Source organism: Leuciscus leuciscus (genome assembly GCF_965113295.1).
Source record: "Leuciscus leuciscus genome assembly, chromosome: 16".
Taxonomy (NCBI): domain Eukaryota; kingdom Metazoa; phylum Chordata; class Actinopteri; order Cypriniformes; family Leuciscidae; genus Leuciscus; species Leuciscus leuciscus.
Genome location: NC_138740.1, coordinates 23,593,401 through 23,617,534, shown reverse-complemented (window position 1 = coordinate 23,617,534; position 24,134 = coordinate 23,593,401). Strand labels below are relative to the sequence as shown.

General features: G+C 37.5%; 1 protein-coding gene across 8 annotated transcripts in view; it reads left to right on the top strand.

Moving 5' to 3' along the window:
* Positions 1–1,621: 1,621 nt before the first annotated feature.
* The window catches only part of gria4b (glutamate receptor, ionotropic, AMPA 4b), a 94,237-nt gene continuing 71,724 nt past the window's right edge, over positions 1,622–24,134 (top strand). For 2 of the 8 annotated variants that reach the window (XM_082142090.1, XM_082142093.1), the window contains exons 1-2: positions 1,625–1,990; positions 5,413–5,571. In XM_082142090.1, the coding sequence (XP_081998216.1) occupies positions 1,903–1,990; positions 5,413–5,571 (247 nt within the window). In that variant the 5' untranslated portion in view covers positions 1,625–1,902. Of the gene's footprint in view, positions 1,991–5,412; positions 5,572–24,134 lie in introns of all 8 variants that reach the window. The other 6 variants (XR_014199017.1, XM_082142092.1, XM_082142091.1 and 3 more) reach the window with 5 other exon arrangements.

Below are 24,134 nucleotides of genomic sequence, written 5' to 3'. Positions count from 1 at the left end.
CATCAAGTGACCTAATGGTGTCCTAAAACTCCATCAGGTGACCTAATGGAGAAAAAAAAAACCTTGGGAGAACCCAGGCTCAGTCGGGGGCCAGTTCTCCTCTGGCATTTATGAGCTAGAGGCCGGATTGTAGTTTGAACTGTAAGATTAAAAATATTATATGAATGCCTGGCTGAAGAGATGCGACTTTAATCTAGTTTTAAACTGGGAGAGCGAGTCTGAGAAACGAACAGTATCAGGAAGACTATTCCAGAGTTTTGGAGCCAAATGTGAAAATGCTCTCCCTCCTTTGGTGGTTCTGGATATCCTAGGTATGACCAAAAGCCTTGAATTTAGTGATCTTAAAGAGCGCGATGGATTATAGGGCGATAGAAGATCCGTTAAATAGACTGGAGCTAAGCCGTTTAGGGCTTTATAAGTCAGTAGCAATACCTTGTAATTAATACGGAGCTTTATAGGTAACCAATGCAGTCATGATAAAATCTGTGTTATATGATCATATTTTCTTGATCTAGTTAGAACTCTAGCGGCGGCATTTTGGACTAACTGTAGCTTGTTTATTGAGGATGCAGGACAACCAGCTAATAAAGCATTACAGTAATCTAGTCTCGAGGTCATGAATGCATGAACTAACTTTTCTGCATCAGAAACTGATAGCATATTACGTAGCTTAGCAATGTTTCTAAGGTGGAAAAAGGCTGTTTTTGTAACATATGAAATATGATTTTCAAAAGACAGGTTGCAATCGAGTATAACACCCAGGTCTTTTACTGTAGAGGATAAAGTAACAGGACATCCTATGATGTTAAAGTTGTATTGTGCGAGGTTTTGTGGGCGGTTTTTTTAACCGATAAGTATTACCTCTGTCTTGTCTGGATTTAATAAAAGAAAATTACGCGTCATCCAATCTTTTATATCTTTAACACACTCTGTCAATTTGGAAAATTTAGCGTTTTCATCCGGCCGTGATGAAATATATATTTGAGTGTCATCAGCATAACAATGGAAACTAATTCCATGTTTCCTTATAATATTTCCAAGTGGCATCATATATATTGAGAATAACAGAGGGCCTAACACAGATCCCTGCGGCACTCCATAGTTTACTGGAGTTATGATCGATTTTTCTCCATTTAAATAGACAAAATGGTAGCGGTCAGATAGGTATGATTTGAACCAGCTTAATGCTTGTCCTTGAACACCAGTATAATTTTGTAGTCGATCTTACCACATAATAGTTTGTTTGTTCCATAAATCCTGTTTTGCAAAATCTCTCAAGTATCTCATGAGGTTGTATGATAGTGTTTTCCCCTTAACTGTAATTTGTTTAACTGATGGTATTTTTCTCCTGTTAATAGTATTAGCCAATGCTGTTAGACAGACACTTGTTTGCAAATTTCAAGGCAAAATAACGCACTTAAAACATTCTGGACTGCACATATAACAGCAAAAACACCACGTATCATTCACCTGTGTGCACCACACTAGTCGCTTTTCTGACTAGTCCAACTTAGCTTTTGTTTCAATGGGATAGTCCAATCGAAAGGGTGGTCGCGTTATAAATGAGCTTTCACTCGGCTGAGGAGAAGTATGCTGTCTCGGAATACGGCATTGAAAGAGAAAGAACACACGAACCCCGGCGAGAAAGAGTGTGTGTGATGGTATAGAGAAGGCGCATGTGTGATGAGTGTGTATGTGTATGCAGACACTGCCCACCGCTGTCGCGCTCCCCCCCCCCCATCTTGCATGTGGACCGTCTACCGCCGGACGGAGTCGCACCAGGGTTCGTGCCACTGCAGGGGAAAAACCCGGCAAGAATGGATTTCTAACAACGTTTCTCCTTTCTGTCCTTTACCCAACTGACGTCATCCTCAATGTCTCTCACAAATTTGAACTAACAAAATGAGGATTTCTTGTAATCAGCTCTTACTGCTATTCTCTTGCGTTTGGGGACTCACTATGGGTGCTTTTCCGAGCAGCGTTCAAATCGGTAAGTACGGCGATGCTTGTCAAAGACACGAGCTTCACGTTAAACAGTGTCAAATGAATGACACAAATAAGACCGTCTGCAGTGGGGGTCAACTGCGAATGTCAGTGCGCAAATAATGCGGTTGGAAGTAGATTTGTTGTATGACAGCAAAGGATAATTTTAGAGGCAAATAGTTCTTTTTTTGTATACTTTTTGATTGTTTGTATTTAGCTGTCAAACAGATCAGCGTGCCACGTTTTGGTTATGGCACCACTGCAGTGCTCTCCATGGCTCTAACGGGATGTTGTTCTGAAGATGAATCATTCTGAACAAGGGCACAAACGCAATGAAAGTTTATTTATTTATTATTGAATGCTTTGTGAAATCAAAATTGTACGGATAAATTATCACAAAGCGACTTAAATATTAATTCACCACCTCGTGAATAGAAAGTGGCTTAATTTATTCCAATACTGCATCAAGCCCTGTGTCATAAGCTCTGAGACTCCTTGTGCCTGTGAGATACATGATCTCTCTTAGCCTATTATTTTACCGAAATGATGTAAAGTGTGCCGTTGTCTAAGGAATGTAATGCTTTAATAACACTGTAAAAATTCCATACAATTTACAGTAAAAAAAGCAACTACTAGCAACTGTGATTTTGTGAAATTCAATATGGTGACGTTTCAGGCATTAAGGGAGGAGTTTTGTTGCCTTTTACATTTTGTATAGGTTTTATTATTAAGTTATTATTGAAACTATTTAATTAATATTGAGTAGCTTGGAAAGAAAATATGCAGTTAGCTGTCTACATATATTTCTTTTTAGCCAACAAAAATAGTTCCAAAAGTAGCCAAAGTGTCAAGTCTTGCGTGTCACCGAGCAATGCACAGACTAAAATCCAGAATGGAGCTGACTATAGTGGAATGGAGCAATAGATATTTCCTTGCTCAAAGCATTCTGTAATCACTAGCTAGCTCCACTCTGGGTTTTACATTTCACGCTTCCCGCCCACTAGTGAGAGAAACCCACAAATGTTGAATAACAAAAATCTTTTTATTTTATTTATTATACCACCAGAAACTATAAAAGTCAACAGAAAATCAAATAAATGATAGTTGGACTTTCCATCCTGGAACATGTAGAAACTATGCAGTGCTATCAAAACAAACAAACAAATATATAGCCTATATATATATATTGTGTGTGTAAAATAAAATAAAATATATGTAATATATACAAAATATGTAATATGTATAAAATACATTATATATATGTGTAAAATAATTTATTTAAAATAAATTTAGAATGTTCCCATATTAGCTACATTTTACTTTTTGTATTTCACATCCTGCCCATTGTTCTCCTTCAAATAATATGTAGCCTGTAAATGTTGGCTTTGTTGCATTTTAGAAAAAGCTTAAAAATATAAACAATACACCATAAACCAACTACTGCTTTTCAATGTTTAAAAGCAGGACAGTGAACACTAAAAAGCTGCAGTCCTTTATAATGTTTTATAAAGGACTGCAAAAAAAGGTAGAATGTTTTGCAAGAACTCACACAGTCCCTCCTCTGAACCTTGTAACGCTCTTACCGTTTTACACCCAGGAAAATGGTTAGAGCGTTACAAGGTTCAGAGGAGGAACTGTGTGGGGGGAGTGGGGTAAGATGAGCCAGTGGGTTGAGCCTGTATCTTGGCAACTGTACACTTTTATTGGAACCACCCATTATTTCTGCCAGACTGTGAAAAGGAGAAGCACCTGGGAGGAGTGGAAAGCACCCATTTACTTTAAAAACTGTTTTTGGCTTGTCAAAGTAAAATGTGAGCATAGCAGATGTAATGGCTGTTACATCAAAGCAAATTTGTCCAGGTCTAAAAATATTTATGATGCAAGCATGTTGGTGATTTAGCAACGTATAAAACCATGCAAATTATTTAGCTAAATATTAGCCTGAATTGGTAAGCTAGGTAGTTTATATATATATAGCCTATATTGTATATGTATTTAATTTATTTCATAGGGACAGTGTACAAATACACCAGATCATTTTCTGATGAGAACCAGATTATGCTTTTATAGATTATGCTATATTTCTAATTCAATTTATTTAATTTTACTCAACAAACTCTCTATTTAGTCTGTTTTTGGGAAGGTTACAACTTTGGTGTTTAAGATATTGTTTCAGAAATGCAAACAATTAAAGATATTGAAATTTAAACTTAACTGACTCTAACCTGGGGCAAATTGAGCCACAGGAACACTTTTTTATAAGACATATTTTTAGAATCCTTTGTCATATATGCATTCTGATCATTTAAAATGATAGTAAACATCCTGAAATTACTTTAAAATACTTTCATTGTACTTTTTCCCTTATTTTGAGTAGCCTACCACATAAGTAAAAATGGCTCATCTTACGCCACTCTCCTCTAAATGTAATGAAGGGACATTTTAAGATCTCATTAAATATTGCATGTTATAATGCCATTAAAGTTACTGTTCTCATAAAAATATAATTTGCTACATATGATTTAATTTAGTCCAGTATTGTGAATTGCACGCAATCTGGTTTATGCGCATGCGCATGTTTTTTTCACGCGTTCCCGGGCTTCGCGCTGAGAAGCGTCGCGTTTGCTCTCAGGACAAAAACAAAACAGAAATACATTTTATTTTCTGAATCTGACATCTACAGAAAAGAATATAATCGCAAATGGCAAGTTATGCGCGGGAGAAGACAACTCTCGAGTCAAGTTACAGCACCATATCTGCCAAATACTTGCTAAGTTACATCAACCTGTGTTTTATGAGCTCATTGAAATCTTTTAATATAGAGTTCTCTCGTGCTTTGGATAACAGGTCGTGCGCTTGGCACATAGCGGTTTGCCTGCTTTGCGGCTTCTTCTGCCATTGATTATTGTTAAATGCATTTTTGTCTAAAATGCGTCCTTGTAAAGTGACGTCACTGATGTAATTTCTCCGTGCGTGACGCGCAGACGCCAATTATTTACATTATGGATTAGCCTAGACATGAAGGCAGGCCTAAAGGGCCACTATGACTAATCTATAATGTAAATAATTGACCAATTTCATTAAGATTAACCCGTTTTTTACTTTGATATATATATATATATAATTTTTTTTATTAAATTTTTTTTTGTAGTTCAAAACATACATTTTAATATTCCAGAGAGACGTCATATATGTGCATAATGGGGTTATTCACCTGTGAAAGATCACTAGAGTGTGCACTTGACTCATCTGATGTGGCATGTTACTTGAATCTCAATATCCTTGAACCATGTGTATTTTTGTACCCATATATCTCTTTTTCCTCTTAATCAAATAGCCGGTTTCCTATTTGACGTCTTTGGTGCAATGTGTTATTTTTCTTCTCCTGACTTCTTTCTTTCTCGCTACGTCTCTCCCTCTTTCCTGCAGGCGGGCTGTTCATCAGGAACACAGATCAGGAGTACACTGCATTTCGGTTGGCCATTTTTCTACACAACACAAGCCCTAATGCATCCGAGGCCCCTTTTAACCTGGTACCCCACGTGGACAACATTGAGACAGCCAACAGCTTTGCCGTGACCAATGCCTGTGAGTTCAACCTGCTTATACTGGCTATTTACATGAATGCTGCTTAATTAGCAACAGAAATAGGGTTGTGAGAGGATAGTGGGTGATAGCTTATGTTGATGGAAATATAGTTGGTTCAGATCAAGTCCCACTTCCAATATGAATAGTAAACAATTTCGGCTAATGAGAATCATACTGGCTACATAAACTGAACAGAAGCACTAAATGCCTTCCATCCAGTCAGCACTGGTGTGTCTTTGTGAAATCTGTCCTCCGGCTCTCAACTGGCACAAATACAGGCTAAGTGCATGTAGGGAGTGTACGGTATGTTTGTGTATGCACCCTTCCCCCAATGCCGTGAGCCGGGTATTCTCACTGTGTGTTCATGTGTGTGAATGTTTGAATGCATTTGTGTGTATTCTGCTGACATATGTGCTGGCATTGCATAAATTGTGTTTGGATTTTGCAGTAATACAGTCTAGGTCTGCCATAGTTTGTTTATAAACCCCTTCTGGTATGTCTTCTGTGTGGTCCCATGTATAGGCATGTGGGCCAGAGTGGTGGTTGTGCTTTAAACCAGTAACAATAAGGTGATGATGTCACATTGAGGTGCTCCATACTTTCAGAATATTTTTTTTGTCACTTGCGATCATGCTCAGTATTTTTTGACATAGGGTCAGAGGGTAATCGTGCAGCTCAGCCTGGACTTCTGGTACTTCCTCTTTGTGCTTAGTTCACTTGTTATTTCCTTCACGTAATTTTCAGTGCTCGGCTCTAACCACAGCATACAGTGTTCCTTATTTTCTAGTTCCTTATCTACTGTGCTGTGATGAAGTGATATGACGACCTGTGCTTCCCAGGTATTTGTACTTTGTGGAAAGTTTGAAAATATGCTACACAAGAAATGTTTCTCTTTAACTTCTTACAGAGGCAGCATCATAAACATCATGAAATCAAAATTGGAGAATTGCAGCTTTCCTGTTACTTTTAAAGCCTTTTAAAAACTGATTGAAGCAGATGCACACATTTAAAATGGATAGTCTCTGTCAGGGAAATTGGAGAAATATTTTGATGACTCCTATTTCACTACACAGTTTTTGTCCAATTAAATTATCTCTAGAGAAAATGACCCTCCCTCTACTATCACCTGCAGAGCTCAACAACAAGGATGTTTTGAACTGTATGCCTCTGTTTTTCAGTTGGATATGAATATGAAGTTAAGGTTTTTGCTGTATAATTTTGTATAATGCTGTATAATTGTAATCAAAATTATTCAACCCCCATTGCAAATCAGGTTTATTGGCAAAATATACAGACATTCAGCTGTTTGCAATGAACAAATCAAACAATAGTAATTGAAATAGCTGGTAAGTGGTTTCCCCAAATTCAACTGAAAACGCAACTTTTAATGACTTCTGCAGTCTCAAATTTATTCAACCCCCTGAATAGAATCCCTCACAACAGCACAAATCTGCAAAACAGGTGTTGTCTCAAGCACATCTCATGCAGCTAATCAAGGGCTTCATTAGTTGCACCAGGTTTGCTTGAGCTAGAACACATGAAATACGTGAACTGGCTAGGTTTATTGAGTGTCCCGTTTAACTGCATGTTAGAAATATGGCTAAGTCAAAAGAATTGTCCAAAAAGTTAAGCGAAGATATCATCGTCCTTCACAAACAAGGAACATGATCCAAAAAGATGGCGAAGGAACTAAATGTTCATAGAGACACCGCTGGAAGCATAGTTCGCAAGTTCAAAGCTGGATCAATACCTGGATGGGGCAGAAAAGGAAGCTATCAATGGCTGCAACCAGTTTTCTGAGAAGGCAGGATCAGAAAAAAACACTCAAGTGACTGCAAAAGACCTGCAGCAAGACTTGGTGGGAACAGGCACTGAGGTTTCAGCTTGCACAGTAAGGCACGTTCTAAACTCAGATGGTTTCTATGTCAGAACTCAAAGACGTACACCACTACTGACCCAAAAGCACAAGAAAAGTCAGCTCCAATTTGCTCAAAATCATATAAATAAGCCACAGACGTTTTTGGATTCTGTTTGTGGAGCGATGAAACAACACTGGGAACTTTTCGGCACTATGGATCAGCGGTATGTTTGGAGGAAGAAGAATGAAGCATATGCTGAAAAGAACACTCTGTCTACAGTTAAGCATTAGGGTTGGGAATGGATGATACACCTATCTCCCAATTCGATGATATCATGATACTTGGGTGCCGATACGATATGTATTGCGATTCGATATTGCAAAAAAAAAATAAAAAAAAATGTAACACTAGACCATGGGAAAAAGTTAAATAATACACTAATACAGACTGTACATTATGTATAAAGATGAGTCATATTTCCAAAAACAATTCATCACATCTTTCTGGCTTTTATTTCAGAAGCATCATACAGTACTAGGCTACATTCTCTTTAATAAATGATTCAATAACAAATACATTTTTTAACAGTCACTTGTCACCACCTAGTGGCGAAACAATGTAATCGATAAATGCGTTATTTTAAGTGCCAAGTTTCTGTCAAAAGCTGATTTACTCTATTTTGATCGCTACCGTAGACATCAGTGTTTATATTTGAACTTTATCCCAGTTCTTCTATGATAATTTGAACTATTGTATAACAGAAATAATGATACTATTATGAGGTTGAAAAGACCTTTTGTGAAGCTGTTTCATGACAACTCTCTCTGGGTTAGCGACAGCGCCAACGCAGATTTGAATGTTGCGATATTATTTTGTCAAAGGTTTAATAGATAGATGAATTGGAAGATCGCGTGGGTGTTTGAATCGAGATCACAGCGTGTAGAAGGCAAGATGGATTCATTTAAAGTATCAGGAAATCCTAGGAGAAAATGTCATGCTGTCAGCGAAGAAGCTGAAGCTTGGGGATCATTGGACCTTCCAACAGGACAATGATCCCAAGCATACCTCAAATTCAACCAAGGCCTGGTTTCAGAAGAAGTCTTGGAAGATTCTACAGTGGCCATCATAGTCACCTGACTTGAACCCCATAGAAAATCTCTGTTGGGATTTGAAGGCGGTTGCAGCACGCAAACCCAAGAACATTACTGAACTAGTGGACATTGCTCATGCGGAATGGGCTAAAGATTCCTCAGAAACACTGCCAGAAGCTGGTGTCTGGTCATACATCTCGTTTGCAGCCGGTCATAACAGCAAATTGGTGTTCTACTAAGTACTAAAGATGCTTGCCATTAAGGGGTTGAATAATTTTGAGACGGCAGAAGTCATTAAAAGTTGCATTTTCAGTTGAATTTGAGGAAACCACTTGAAACATTTGTTTTGTTGAGCTATTTCAATTACTTTTGTTTGATTTGTTCATTGCAAAGAGCTGAAAGTCTGTAAATCTTGCCAATAAACCTGATTTGCAATGGGGGTTGAATAATTTTGATTACAACTGTATAAAAATGTGTATATATAATTTTTTTTGTGTGTGTTTTTATGCCAGTGAAAATCTGAACTACTGACCCAGCTGGGCCAGAAGAAGAAAAATGTACTGCTTATGTTATTGTCTCCATGTTAACAACAAATATGCAAATATTTTATATGAAAATGTCAATGGTGATGTCATGCGCTTCCGTATTACGTGTTCAATCTATAGATGCGTGGTGTTTCTTTACAAAGTGACATCGCCAAGCCAACTACTGGCCTGGCATGCATAATACAGCGGTTCTAGTCGTTTTCGAGGATCTGTGTGAATGTCGATCGTTTTGACAATGTTGTCATCTATACGCGAATAACGCAAAGGAAGAACTTTTCAGTTTTTAGTACATCATTGTCGTATAAACGTGCACTTGTACTGCCCTACAAAGGCAAAAGACCTTAAGTCGCTAGAGTGTGGAACTGAGAAAAATTACTTTAAAGATTTTTAGTTGTCCCGCCAAATTAATTATAGGTAGGACACTGGAAATCTGGCAAATAGATGTTTTAGTAATGAAAATTATATAAATAAAAAAATCTTGAGCTCAAACTTGACTTTTGACCACGATTTAAAAGTTACTGTACTCTGCCTTTGTATTGTCAGCAAAAAGTGAGAAGTCATGCCAAGGCAAAAGGCAGTAACTTCCACATTATCAATATTTGGTTGCTGATCACCATTAACAAAATCATTATAGTAACACAGTCTGTATAAAATCTAGTGATCATGGCATTTATTTTGTATGATTTACAATTATTTAAAGCCATCTACTTATTGCTATCCTGTGCTTTGGTTGCATTCTGATGGCATTATTAATACATTTGACATGACAAAATACCCCCATAGATATATTAGTCCAGCGTTGGCTCGACCGTGTTTAGGGCGGGGCGGGGCTGAAGGCGCCGGCGAAGTTTTGGCACTCTGCCAGCTAGATGCATGAGTGTTTCAATCAGGTCCGGTACCCGAACTGGGTGAGGCGGGGCTTTAGTGCTTGGTTGTATTCATCTGCTACGGCAATGTGTAACGTTTTTCTGTCAACTCTGCATAATCCTTCGCGATCGATATTGCACGTTTGTCGATGGAGCGGGTTCAGACCATACTAAATGTTCTGACCGCAATTGTGAAGGACAAAACTCTGAGGACATCAGAAGTTAGAGGGACTGATGGCAGCTGTACAAAGTACACAGGCTACACCGTAATTTTAATTTTTATGGACATTAAAGCAAAGGCAGATAACCGTACAATCTGGTAGGTAGCATTATTTGATAGAACACCGGCACAGTAACTTCATATTGACGCGCGGCTAAACAAAGGCAGAGTACCGTAACTCAATTTGAGCGTTCCAAAACAAATCCAAAGAGCGGTAACTGATGTTACGGTGTTCTGCCTTTGTTTCTCATGGGCTTTTGGAAGTTACTGTTAAGACAACTCATTATTTTCTCGAAAAAACAACGGAATTGATTCAAGATACTCATCCACATGATAAAGGAGGTCTTGAATGTGCCAAAAATATAAATAACTCATTTTTGACCAAAAACGAAGTTACGGTCTTTTGCCTTTGCACGGCAGTGTACTCCTAATCCGTTATCATAACAGGCTGTGTTCTCTACACTGATGATAGTCCCTGCTCCCTGATGATTGAGTTGGCCCCTTGAATGATAAAGATGAATTTGTCTGAAATTTATGTAGCCCATTTAACCTTCTCAGCAGATTAACGCCGCATCGTCGTGGTAATTTGAGCCAGCCTGATAAGTTCCTGTCCTATTACTGTGTATGAACAATCGGTTTCAGTTAAACAGATTAATCGCCCGGTCCGTCACTCGCCATTTTGAGTGCAGTGTAAATCACTGCAGAGGAGCGGCAGCCCTGCTTGTATAGTAGTCAGACTACCAGCGATCTGACGTGGTGTGCCACATCCTCGGCATCTCATCCTTTCCTTCCATCCTCTGTGGCTGTCTGCAGCTCTGTTTGCAGTGTGTTACACATGATGGCTTTTATTCCTCGCTGGGGAGCCATCGCTGCCATGGGAGGATGAGTAGAGGACAGATTATTCGCTCCCAATGATCTTTCTGCCTTCAGCCGCCTGTTTCTTTCCCTCCATCCTCTCAATTCTGCAGTGTTATTTTAAACAGTCAATGGTTAAATTAAGCGGGGAATGACAAATGCGTGTTTTTGGGGAGGGTGAAGGACAATTTTGCATAGTAGGGATTTGTGTGACCTCTAGGACAGTCATGCAAGTGGGCATGTTTTCAGCTTCTCAGCAGTGGGTATGTCAACTCAGCAGCATAGTGCTGATACAAGTCTCTTTTTGTGTAATTCAGTCATAGCCGAGACAAGTTTGTTTCCTACTGTCGCATCAGTGTGCATGATAGCATCGCCACATGGGCATATGCCCCTCTCCACAGAGCTACACTCAACCTATTTACACACAGCGCCACATGAGTGAACGCTTCTTTATAATAGGAGCACGGCAGCTGGATGAAGTGATATTGGTGCTTTTAAACAGTTTTTTAAGAGGTCAGCAAGTAAAACATTTGTGATGTTTACTTTTCCAGTTGTTCTAGCCCCAGAGAGTCTCTTGTTGAATCAGATATCTTAAATATGTCTTAAATATTGTTGTGCCACTAGAGCGGGGCTTGGAGTAAAATGGTCACAAATGCGACAATTGACTTTTATTTACTGGTTCAGGTTCGTGACTTAGTGGTTTGAATTAGACTGATTCTGTAATTTGAAAACTAGTGATGCACCAAAATTGCGGCAACCGAAAATATTCGTCTGAAACAGCACAAATAATGAATTTATGATTTCTGCCGAAATAGTTTTGGAGGGCTGACATATTGAGTCTGAAATATCAGGTCTGAAATATTGAGAGGTAGTTTATCACCTCTGAACATGATAACCTGAACATCATATTGAGCACAGTTACCCAAATTTAATGTCCAGGGCTGAGTTTCCCGAAACCTTCTTAACGCTACGTCGTTCTTAAGTTACACATTAAGCTGTACCTTATGGATAATACGTGTTTCCCGAAACGTTCTTAGTTAAGTATACCTTCTGTAAGTCATACTTTCGGAAGGTTGGTCTGGACCACTCTTAACTTCACCTTATCACTGTTGCAGGGCTATATGAATATAATTCTGAAGTTTTAATACACACAGACAGTGTTCAGTTAGGCTAATTCAAGTGTTTTCATGCAAAGAATAAAATTGTCATTACACTGATTGTTGTTAGAATTTTAATTATATTATTATATATAATACAATTTTATAAATGTATTTTAATAAAAGAGCACTTTTAAAGGCCAGTGAAAGCATAGGCTACTGTCAGTTAAGTCCTATTCGGACGCTGATATTGTTTATCATGGCCTCGTCCGGTATTTTAAACATTTACAGGGGTAACTCTGTGATTTTAGTGCCGTCCGAATCCATAATATCAGTGTTTTTTCTCACCCAACCCGCGTAAAAATCCCTGGCCAAATTAGTCTACTGTTTTTTGACAAACAGGTCGTGTGGGAATTTAATTGTAAATCCTTCGTCATCCTTCGGATGAGACGTTAAACCGAGGCCCTGACTCTCTGTGGTCATTAAAAATCCCAGGATGTCTTTCGAAAGAGTAGGGGTGTAATCCCGGCATCCTGGCCAAATTTGCCCAGTGGCCTCTGTCCATCATGGCCTCCTAATCATCTCCATACTGATTGGCTTCATCACCGTCTCCTCTCCACCAGTAAGCTGGTGTGTGGTGGGCGTTCTGGCGCAATATGGCTGCCGTCGCATCATCCAGGTGGATGCTGCACATTGGTGGTGGTTGAGGAGATTCCCCCTTCTATGTAAAGCGCTTTGAGTGCTGAGAAAAGCGCTATATAAATGTAATGAATTATTATTATTATTATTAATTGCCGTCTGAATCCACATCTCTGCGTTTTATCCTTTTTGATCACTGCCGAGCACCGTACGTGACGTACACTTTTATTACTGAAATGCTTGAAAGTATTTACAAGAACTATATTTCATCACAGCTCCACCTCAGCGAACAAAAATGGGAAAGAAAAGAAAGCACATACAAATTTAAATGGTTATTATGGCAGCAATATATGATACAATTTTAAAATATGTAGGCAATGCTATTATAGGCTATTATAGTATTATAACGTCGCACGTAAGAAGGTATATCTTAAGCAGCTTCCTAAGGTATAGTTCGGGGAACACGCCTAGAAATGGTATACCTTCAGTTAAGTTATACCTTAAGAGTCTACGTAGCTCGCTAAGAGACAACGTTATCGGGAAACTCAGCCCAGAACAACCAAAACTTAGAAGATCCAAAAAGGTATTTAGATGTAAATAAAAGCCCTAATTAAATATGGTCATTATATAAAGCAATTGCATTTTTAAATGAAAACTCTAATTTCATTTTCAGTGTTTCTTTAAAAAAAAATATTTCAGGTCATCACTATTGAAACTTTGGAATTTTTTTTTAAAAAAATTGACAATTTTTCGGTTTAGAAGTATGTGGCTCCATGCTCTCTCTCATTTTTTTTTTTTTTGTCTAGATCCCTATTTTTCAATAACCTTGATTTTTGTCTAAAATTGTAACATCTGCAACACTAGCAGCAGCACTACAAGCTACCTGACTCTGGCTCATCCAGTGGTGTGAGTTTAGGGTGAGTCACTATTTTTCAGACCCCCTTGACAGCCTCTGTGTGCCCTTGATTCGCCCTTTTGCCCAGCATATACTAATTACATTTGCAGTTCTGTTTGCTAGTGGCACAATGTACTTTAAACTGCACTTTTAAAATACTGTGTTCAAGCGTGTGCTCTTTCATTCACTGTACTCTTTAATTTTTATTAGCACGTATTAGAGACAGGATGCTCAGATCAGATTGTTTGAGGGAATTATGCTGTATGGAAACAGTGTGCAAAATAATGTCTTCAGCTAGTGCCTTTGTTATGTTCCATCTGGTTTTCAAATGTTTGAAGCTTTCAATCAGGCCCCTATGAACACCGCAAGAGTCTCTTTGCTTTGTTTGGTCTGTCAACAGAGAAGATTATGTGGCAAACAGATAGGGCTGTGTCCATATGTGTGTTTAAAGCCACAATGTCCCTCTGTCCCCATCATTCTCTCAGAAGGCTTTCTCTTCCAAAGGGTTTGGCTATCCAAAAAGAAAAAAAAGAGACAGAAAACCGCATAAGCCAAGCGGTGACGAAAATAGCCAGAGGCTTGTAGGGACTGTTTCTCCAGATTGGATCCCTCTGTGAACAGAATCCATCCCGTATCGCTGTTTCTCCCTCTGCCTCACTCTTTCTATCATGGATAGAGTATTTCAACACGGTAACTTTCTATCTGTCTTTCCTCCAACTTGCTCATTAATGCGTGGGTCTGGTGTTTGCCTAAGTCTCGCTGTAATTCCTGAATCAATAGTTGTTTCCGGCAGCCATCTGCAGTGAGAGTGAAAAGAGAGTGAAAATCTCCAGTGATCTCGAGTTGTTTGATGGAGAGTCATGCTTCCTACTTGCAGCTCCAATTCTCCTTTTACTGACAGAATGATATCTGTATTGACAAAGATTCGTCAATAATATAAAGCTGTGACAAAATAAGAAAATCTCCTTTTGTCTATATTAGGGGTTTTCAAACTTTTTGATGCTACGGAGCCCCAAATATGAGGATCTCCTTGAGAGGGACCTCTTTATTAAAATATGAAGGCATATGTATTTGTATATATAAAGGCCCATTTTGTACTGTCAAAATATGTGTTTATGAGTATTTTAATATTATAAATTTGTACAATATTATCTGAAAAATATGAACTTTTTATTATTTTGACACTGTATGTTTTTCTACCCAGTACCCTCCATTAGTGTACATGTACAGTATAAACCTGAAATTAAACATAACATTTTTGCCATCAATAGAGTAAAATAATTGTGATTTAATCTCATGATATCCAAGCAGTCTTTGAAAACATAATGTCAAATTTGATGTAATGCAAACTTATTTAGAGAAAAGATGTATAAAATAAATGTATCCAGTTTGTACACATTTGTCTCGAACCCCAGTTTGAAAACCTCTGGTCTATGTTGTTGTTTAGACAGAATATCTACATTGTGTATTCATGACTTATTTTGTCCTCATCAAAAGTCTGCAGTGTGCCGACATGTTTTAGTAAATGCGTGGCAGAATGTCTTTTTGCACTCTGCTGGGCCATTTCCTCTCTTCTCCCCTGGAGGCAGGGCTCTGGACACCCTTTGAGTGGTTGGGATTCACCTTTTGGTTTAAAGTCTCGGGCGGCTGGCTCTCTGAGGATCTTGGGGTGTATTTTTGGGTTAGGTTCAATCTTCCTGCCTCTGAATGAGTTCCGGTTAGGATCTGTAAATCATGAAGGGATGGAGGGGACTGTTTGGGCTATTGGGAAGGAGGGGTGTGTAGTGGTGCAGTGTTTCCTTGAACAAGACATTAATATGGCCAGACAGTGCAGAGAACACACAGGGATGTCCAAAACATCACAAACTACTAACAAAAAATGCTAACCATTCTGAAGCTATTTAATGGCACAATATCTAAATATTTATTAATGAAGATATTGTGATTTAAATAAGGGTATTTTTTCTACATTTATTTAAAAAATACAATGAAACTAGAACTCTCAAAGTGATGAACTGTCACAAAAAGAAGATGCAAGAACTTAAATGAGTCAGTGAATCATTTATTTGATCAGTAAATTGTTTAGATCGTTGATTTGTTTATTTACACAAACTATGCACATGAACTGTTTCAGTACAGTGAATATGACTTCTTGGCTCTATATAAACTACTTCTTTTTTTTCTTTTTTTTAAAAGAAATGTATGCTTTTATTCAGCAAGGAGACATTTAATTGTTCAAAAGTGAGTAAAATACATTTACAATACAATAAAGTATATCTGTTTCCAGTATCACTGTTTCCACTGAAAGCAGCACAACTGTTTTCAGTGTTGTTAATAATTAGAAATTATTCCTGAACAGCAAATCAGCATATTAGAATGATTTCTGAAGGATCATGGGGCACTGAAGACTTGAGTAATGATACTGACAATTCAGCCATTGCAATAATAAATTACAATTTTAAATATTTTAAAAGTGAAAACAATTATTTTATATTGTAATTTTTCACAGTAATACAGCTCTTATTGTATTTCAAAAATCGTACCCACCCTAAACTTTTGAACGGTAGTGTATGAGATGAGTTTAGGTTTTAGAGGTGGTACTACTCAGCTCTGATACAAAAAAATATTTGGACAGTATGTTTTCACATTTATACTATTATTAGTCCTTTTTTCCCCCTTGTATTTGGATTTCACAGAGCAGTTGCTTTTATCAAAATTCAATTTTCCCCATGTTTAAAAAAATGCTTGGTTATCTACCAAAGAGTTCTCGAGAAATTCTTTAACTAGTGCAGAGGCCAGATATTTTCTATGGTTTCTTTTCAATGGGTTCTGCTGCATCTATCTTAACGCTGCGCCAATATCTCCACAGATTAGAGCCTTTGTATCTGCCTCAAAGTGTTCGCTTCACTGAGCAACTGTCTCCGTCGAGGCCAGGTAGAGCCGATAGATTGGAAATCCTCTGAACCTCTTTCAAAGTCCCTTTCTCTCCCCGTGGGATTCTTACCTATGGCGTCTTCCTCTGTCCTTCAAGCTGTGCTTCAGAAACACGACGGGGCTGGAATGATGGATCACCTTAGACCCACGCACAAGGACGACAGGCAGGGAGGGATGGGCTGATGCTGGGGAAGGGGTGGCTGTCCCTCAACTCTCCTCTGGCAGGTCCAGTGCTTTGTCAGCCTTCTTTCATAATTTTTTGCCAGTGGATCAGACCACCGCTACATGGGAAATAGAGACGTGGTTGTGGATGTTAGGAGGGGCCAGGGCAGTCTCATGCAATAATAACCAACTGCAGAACCGCAGAGCCATACGTCACAGCAGTCCGAGGACAGCAGCGCCAGGCCAGCAGTCTCAGTCCGATGTCGGGGTGGAGCTTATAGCGTCATTAAGGGTAGGTTTAGCGGTTGGGTGGGGTTGGCCATTCGTTAATACACACTACAAGATATTCAGCGCGAGTTTGGGTTTGGGTTCTACAGATCATCTTATTAGATTTTCCTGTGGTGTGAGGTTTGTTAAGAGTGACTAAATCTGCTTTATAGAACGTCGTAACGAAACAGTATATCCAATCAGAAAGCGAGATGACGGAAGACTCACCTCCAGATCGTGCTGTAACATGTAAAGTCCATGTTCACACCTTCTCCACGACTTCATCTAAACATTTGTCTTTTTTAGCAGTTAAAACATGAAAAGCAGTCCACCATGTTTGTTTACTTTAAAGTCACATTTGATGCGAGAGATTTTGCGAGAATCTCATGTTCACAGACGGGACTCTGGATGTTTGCTAATGGAATCTGTTAGTGTGTGGTGTGCTTTCCTGATCACATCGCGGCACTCCACACATTTGAGGAACAAAACGGTTAAATCTATGATTTTTTCTCGTCATGTTTGTGGTTTCTCACATTTTGAAAATCTTATAAGATTTAAAAAATATTTTAGTGTTGCCCTAGCTTAAGTTAGAGCTTATAGTTATAGTGAAGGGTAGGGTTAGTGGATGGAGCAGGATATGCAATTAACTATAAAGAAAACTATATTAGCATATTTCACACCAATACACCATAACATTCTGTTTATTATAAGCGTATTTACAATGCAATTACAAGCATGGGGTCCGCCACTTTAAATGCCCCATCTCTTTAAAAAAAAGACTGGATTCTGATATTATAACCTGGAAAAAGCTTTCTGAAAGTGAATCCAATGATATCTTTCCTCTGTGTTGTTATCATCATCCATGTCATTTTTCAAGTACATGGTCAAGTTGTCAGTAAGCTGTTTCTTGTGAATGTTTGAGACTTCTGATTCATTCGCTACTATAGGTAAATATCTAGAAGAATAACAAAGTGCAGTAAAGCCTTGTACATTTAATTTAGAAATGTCCACTCTTACGTTAAAAAATAGGTGGATGGCTTTAGTAATAATCAGTTACATTTATAAAGTCCTTTTCTCTGCACTCAAAGCGCTTTACATATGGAAGGGGGGAATCTCCTCAACCGCCACCAATGTGCAGCATCCTTCTGGATGATGTGACGGCAGCCAAATTTGGCCAGGATGCCAGGTTACACCCCTACTCTTTTTCGAAGGGATTTTTTAATGACCACAGAGAGGACCTCGGTTTAACGTCTCATCCGAAGGACGGTGCTTTTTGACAGTATAGTGTCCTCATCACTACTGGGGCGTTAGGACCCACACAGACCACAGGGTGGGCGCCCCCTGCCGGCCTCACGAACACCTCTTCCAGCAGCAACGTGGTTTTCCCAGAAGGTCTCCCATCCAGGTACTGACCAGGCTCAGCCCTGCTTAGCTTCAATGGGCAACCAGTTTTGGGCTACTGGGTGATATGGCTGCTGCTTAGTGTGGACTCAAACAATTATAATGATTATTACAACTTTATAGTTATCATCCTAAATGTGAACATGCCTTTATAAGCAATGGAATCCTATATAACACAATATAAAGAGTGTCATTTTGGTGATGCTAGAAAAAAGTTGCTAAAGTGACGCTTCCTTAATCATTAGCTCCTTAATGAGTCCTTGTCCTTCCTTGCATTTTAGACACCAGGAAGCTTGGCAGAATCAGTACAATGAGATTGGTAAAATCATGTTTGATGAGGTCTTTGGATTGTCATCATCAATGCAATTAAGAATTCTGATTATGAATAAATTTTCCATGACTAAAGATGACTTTGAACAAAATGGAGTCACAAAGATGGAGTCAAAAATCTCTACAAAATATGGCCTCTGCTGGCTTACCTCCATTTGAGTCACTTTTCTTTAAAGGATTAGGAAAATAATATGATCTCCTTATTCCCAGCTGTCCCGATTTGCCTTGTGCTTCTGATAGCAGCAATTGATAAGTAAGATGTATGCATCATATCTGATTATTTTTTAGCGCTGAATCTTATTTCTCGGGTAATGAGATAAAAGCTTTACACATATGCAGCAATTTTTGCTATGAAGCAAGATCGCTTTTATTTGTTTGTTAGATCTGTCATTTGCCATATGGCACAGCCAAAACGTTTGATCGGTCATGGCCTGTAGCCCCAACCTCGTCTGCAATGACTGTATCAGCACTACACACCTCCATCTTGATAAGTCAGTCAGCCACCTCTGCGTATTAGCGAGTCAGAATGATGGAGAGGTGTAGACAGCGAAATGAAAAGCTATGGATGGAAGGATGGATAACGCAACAAAGAGCTGACACAGGAGAAAAGATGAAGAAGTGCCTGGTGGTGAGGAATGGCACAGAGTACAAGACCAGACAGTTTTATTATTCCAGGAATTGTTTAGATTTCCCTGTTATGTACACTGGAATTTTAATATTTTCCCATTGATATTTGACCAACAAAGAGTAACAACAAACAAGGATGTGACATTGACTTCTTATGAGTGTAAATATGGAAGGAGAAAATGTAGAAATTTGAATGGGAGAAGCCGTAATGCTCAATGTGTCGGCTGTAGGAGTACAGTGTTATTTATTTATACTGTATACTATACACTGCCCAGCCAAAAAAAAGTCACTGTTTGGATTTAAATTGGCAAATGCTTAAGAGTCTATGATTGGATCATTATTGCAGTGATTATTATGTTTCTAGCATGTTATATGTTTGGCAACAGTTCTTCTAACCCTAATCGATGGAGTGTGTAGCTTTTCATTTCTTAAACAACCATGTAGGAAGACACATCATGGCCATATTCCAGGATGACAAAGCCAAGATTCAACAGGCTTAAAATGAAGAATAATTTTCACACATGAAATGGCACCTCTGAGTCAGTGAGTCCAGACCTTAAATTCATTGAAAGTCTTTGGGATGTGTGGAGTGCTTGTGTGGAGTGCTTGACTTTTGCATCGTCAATACAAGATCTTGACCAAAAATTGATGCACCTCTTGATGGAAATAACATCACAACATTTATTTCTATCAAGAGGTGGATAAATTTTTGGTCAAGATCAGTGTAGTATTTATTAATATTTTGAATCAGTTCATTATTTTAATTTTTTATTTTAGTTCAATTGTTTTATTTTTATTAATTGTATGTGCTTTTGTCATTTTTATTCGTTTTTTATGTCTATTTACATTAGTGGCCAAAAGTGATGCCTGGAGATAATTGACATCTTTATTCAAATTATTCAAAATTTGTTAAAGATTTTGTAAGCATATTGTGTAATTGCGCTTGGAGTTAATTGTTTTATTTGTGATAATAATGCAATGAAACATGCCAAATTGTCCACACATAGCCAGACTGCCACAGAAAGAAATTATGAACATATGCAAAAACATAAGAGAACAAATAAATGATTGATTTCTGATTATGTTGTAGTCAATGTATGCTTTTCCTGTGAACTTTTTGTTTTTCCTATGCATTTGTTTTTGCATATAGTAAAATAAAACCTGTAGCTGTAGTTTACTCTTTTTTTTTTTTCTTTTTTTTTTTGTCAGATAAATATAACCAAGTTTAGTGTTTTGTTTCCCTCTAATATTTAATGGATTTTAAAATCAACTTATTTTGATGGTTTAATCAAACTTGGGTCATTAAAAACATTATATTAATTTATTTTTTATTTCAGTTTTATTTTTATTTTTGTAGTAAATCTTATTTCAGTTAGTTGACAAGACAACATTGATAATTTTATACATTTCCAAGTTTAAGTTTTTCATCTAATGTTTATATTTTATTATTGAAGTGTTACGGTAATGTGATGTAAAAAACAGAAAACTGATTTTTGTACCCTTTAACATTTAATCATTAAAAAAAATTTAAATCACAATTTTTGTATAACCTTTAAAATAATTAGCAGATTATTTTTCCCATTTTATCGATTGCTTTTGCCTGTGCACTTCTTTCTGCTTCTATGAACCATTTTAACTCCAGTTTTGACTTGCACATTTTTAAGCATTTTGATTAAATGTTAAAACGTTGTCCACTGTTTATTTTAAGGGAAGAAGTGTTTAATTTATTTTTTTTATGCTGTATTTTTTTATCCCACCTTGCTGAGTTGGTTATATAACTACCCTTTCCCTTGACACTCTTAATGGGGGAGGTGTAGACGGGAGGAGAACTTGTGTGAACTCTGTTGCTTACTGTTAATTACTTGGATAGTTAGACTAGAAGCCTCTCTTGTGTACTGCCCCAATCTTTCTCATTGCTGTTCCCCCCCAGCATCACTTCTTGACTAAAATTAGACAGGAAGATGCAATGAAACAGTAATCTAAAAGGGGGTACAAAGAGGTTGACACATAATTTGCAGCTTTTAATTGAAAGGAGCGAAGCAATAGAAATGCAAGATGGGATTTGATCAGTAATGCTGTTAGTGAATTTTCGTGTTCACAGATCAGGCTGAACAGAAGTTCCTGTTCCTGTCGGCTCTCTATACCTCATTGAACATGGCCCTTTCTGAATTGCTATTGAAAAAGAATCTATTAGTTCCAGTCCTCAAATTTGATTGTTTGAGCAGCTTTCCAAAAGATCTGATATAACAATGCAACAGCACTGGGATGTTTCACTGTTTGTTTCACTCCACTTGTCTGTTTGCACATTACATACTGCATTCTTATACTTGTTTTAAGAATGTTTCTGTGCTCAAATGTGAGTTAAAGGTATAGCGGAGGATGTTTTACTTCCTGGTGGGTAACCTATACTATTGGTCCTCCTAATTGTCAATCATTCTGGTGAATCAATCAAACTTTTCAAAAAGTGGAGAGGGCGGGTCTTATCGAAAATTTGGAAAGATCCTCCGCTATACATTTAAGGCTCGTTCACACCTAGAATGAAATCTATAAAGATAACTATAACGCTAACCATATTAGCTTCCACACCAATGCACACTAATGTTCTGTTTTTTGTAAGTGGCTAAGCGCATTCTTCAATTATATCATCTGCCTATTTAAATGGTTGAGCTGGGTGGATTCTGATTTGCTGTCAATGTTTTTATCATTCATCAGCTGGAAAACATTCTTTCTGAAAGCAATTCAAATGGTATCGTACTATCGTTCCAAAGTTTGTTTTAGGACCATGCTTAATTTGAATTCAGTGTTTAAAAATGAATTTAAAAGTGCAAGGTTTCTGAAATTAATGAACATGATTTAAATAATAGGGCTGAATTTCAAATCGAATTCGCCTTCCAACGATCATGATAAATGAAGTTCCTTTCCCTTAAAGCGGTGCGCTTAGTGTCCAAATCAGTCAAATCATGTAACTTGACTCGTAATAATACGGGACGTGCTTGGTATTACAAAATAGTTAGTAAAAGTGCATTAAAGGAACAGTAAGCGATTTCTGAGAAACACAGTTGATATTTGAAATCAACCCAAACAAACACACCCCTCCCTTCATTGCTCCGCCGCCAAAAGCACAAACACACAATGCAAAAGTGGATGTCTCTATAATAGCTGAAGCGAATTGACCCTCATCATGAGTGAGTCATGAGTATTGCTGAATGCCTACAAGTGTGTTGTGGTTCATAGGGCTGGGTATGGAGTTCGATACTTTTTAGGCACTGACCGAATTGCCTCGTTACCATCGAGTATATAAAAAAAAAAAGTCTTGTCATTCGGTACCAAATTTCGAGACCTGAGGGGTTAATCTTGTCAACGTCAGTGAAACAATAAGCATGCAGCATGTATGATGTGCCCAAATTAATTACTACTACTACTACTACTTCTAATACTACTACTACTACTAGCCTACTACAATTATTATTAAAACACATTATAATTTTAACAGTAAACCTGTTGTGTAACACTTGTTTGCCAAAAAATTAAAGGGCTTGTTTAATTTTCATTTTAATAAAAGATAAATTAATGTTATGCCTTCATTTGATTACCAGAAAAAGAAATAAATTAAATACTTACAAAAAAAATTTAAAACCATTTCATAGGGCCCTATTATTGTATACAAATTAATAAATTAAGTTGTTTTTATAAATTCAATTAATTAAATATGTTTTTGATTAAACATCAAAATGGAATATAGACAAAATAAAATGGAAAGCACAGAACTGGGTAAAAATAAAATGGAATTTGAAAAAAAAAAAAACATCAAAGAATGCAATTTTTTGTTAAACTGTTAATAAATTGTTGTTAAGTTTAACAAGTTTCATGATTTAAATTAATAACACATGCTTTTTGATTAATAATTTACACGGGAAAAATCTTGTAAAGTGTGCTTATCCTTAAGGTTAGCTGCATTAACAGTTTAGCTTTCTTGTTTTTTTTCCCCTCTTCACATTAATGGTACAGCCTCTGCTATAACATTATCTGTTCCTAAAATTGATATCGGAAAAAGTGTCGTTTAGAAACCAATATCGAAGTCATGGTATCGGTATCTGTATCTGTATCGGTATCGAATATTTTTGAATGATACCCAGCCCTAGTGGTGCAAGGTCCGATCCACTTTCAACAGTGTTTCTCAGAAATGGCTTATTGCCCCTCAAAGCTGAGTTCTCACGCTGTTCCCTAGGCGGCTTTCTGTGTGCGCAGTCAGAGACAGAGCAACAAGCAAGGCTACTTTGAACTTCGGGTACGCACCTAATCAATCAGTAACACACAAACACAAAAAATAAAACCCAACTTGCCGAGTGTTCATGTCTTAAATGAACATAAACAGTTAGGAAAACTGAATGTGTGTCAGTATTTTAGATTAGTACTTTATATATTAAAGTAACAGCAGCCTAACATATTTGCTGCAGTCTCTGTCAATATTGTTGATTAGAAAAAAAGAACAAGAGATAATCACTCTCTGCTCTTGACTGAATAATTTTCAATTTCTGTAGTAAAGTATTAGCTGAATAGGCCTCAAGTCAGAATTAACTTCTTGTTTAATGACTTGTTATATTAAAGCAATATCCTATTGCTTAATAACAACCAAATGTGGATTATTGATTTGGGTTTGAGGACATTATAATATAGTTATTTCAGTCCATCCACCAAGTTGTATTTTATCCAAGATTTGGCTGTATTGATCAAGGCAGTATACAGTATACACACCCTGTATATATTATAAGGCC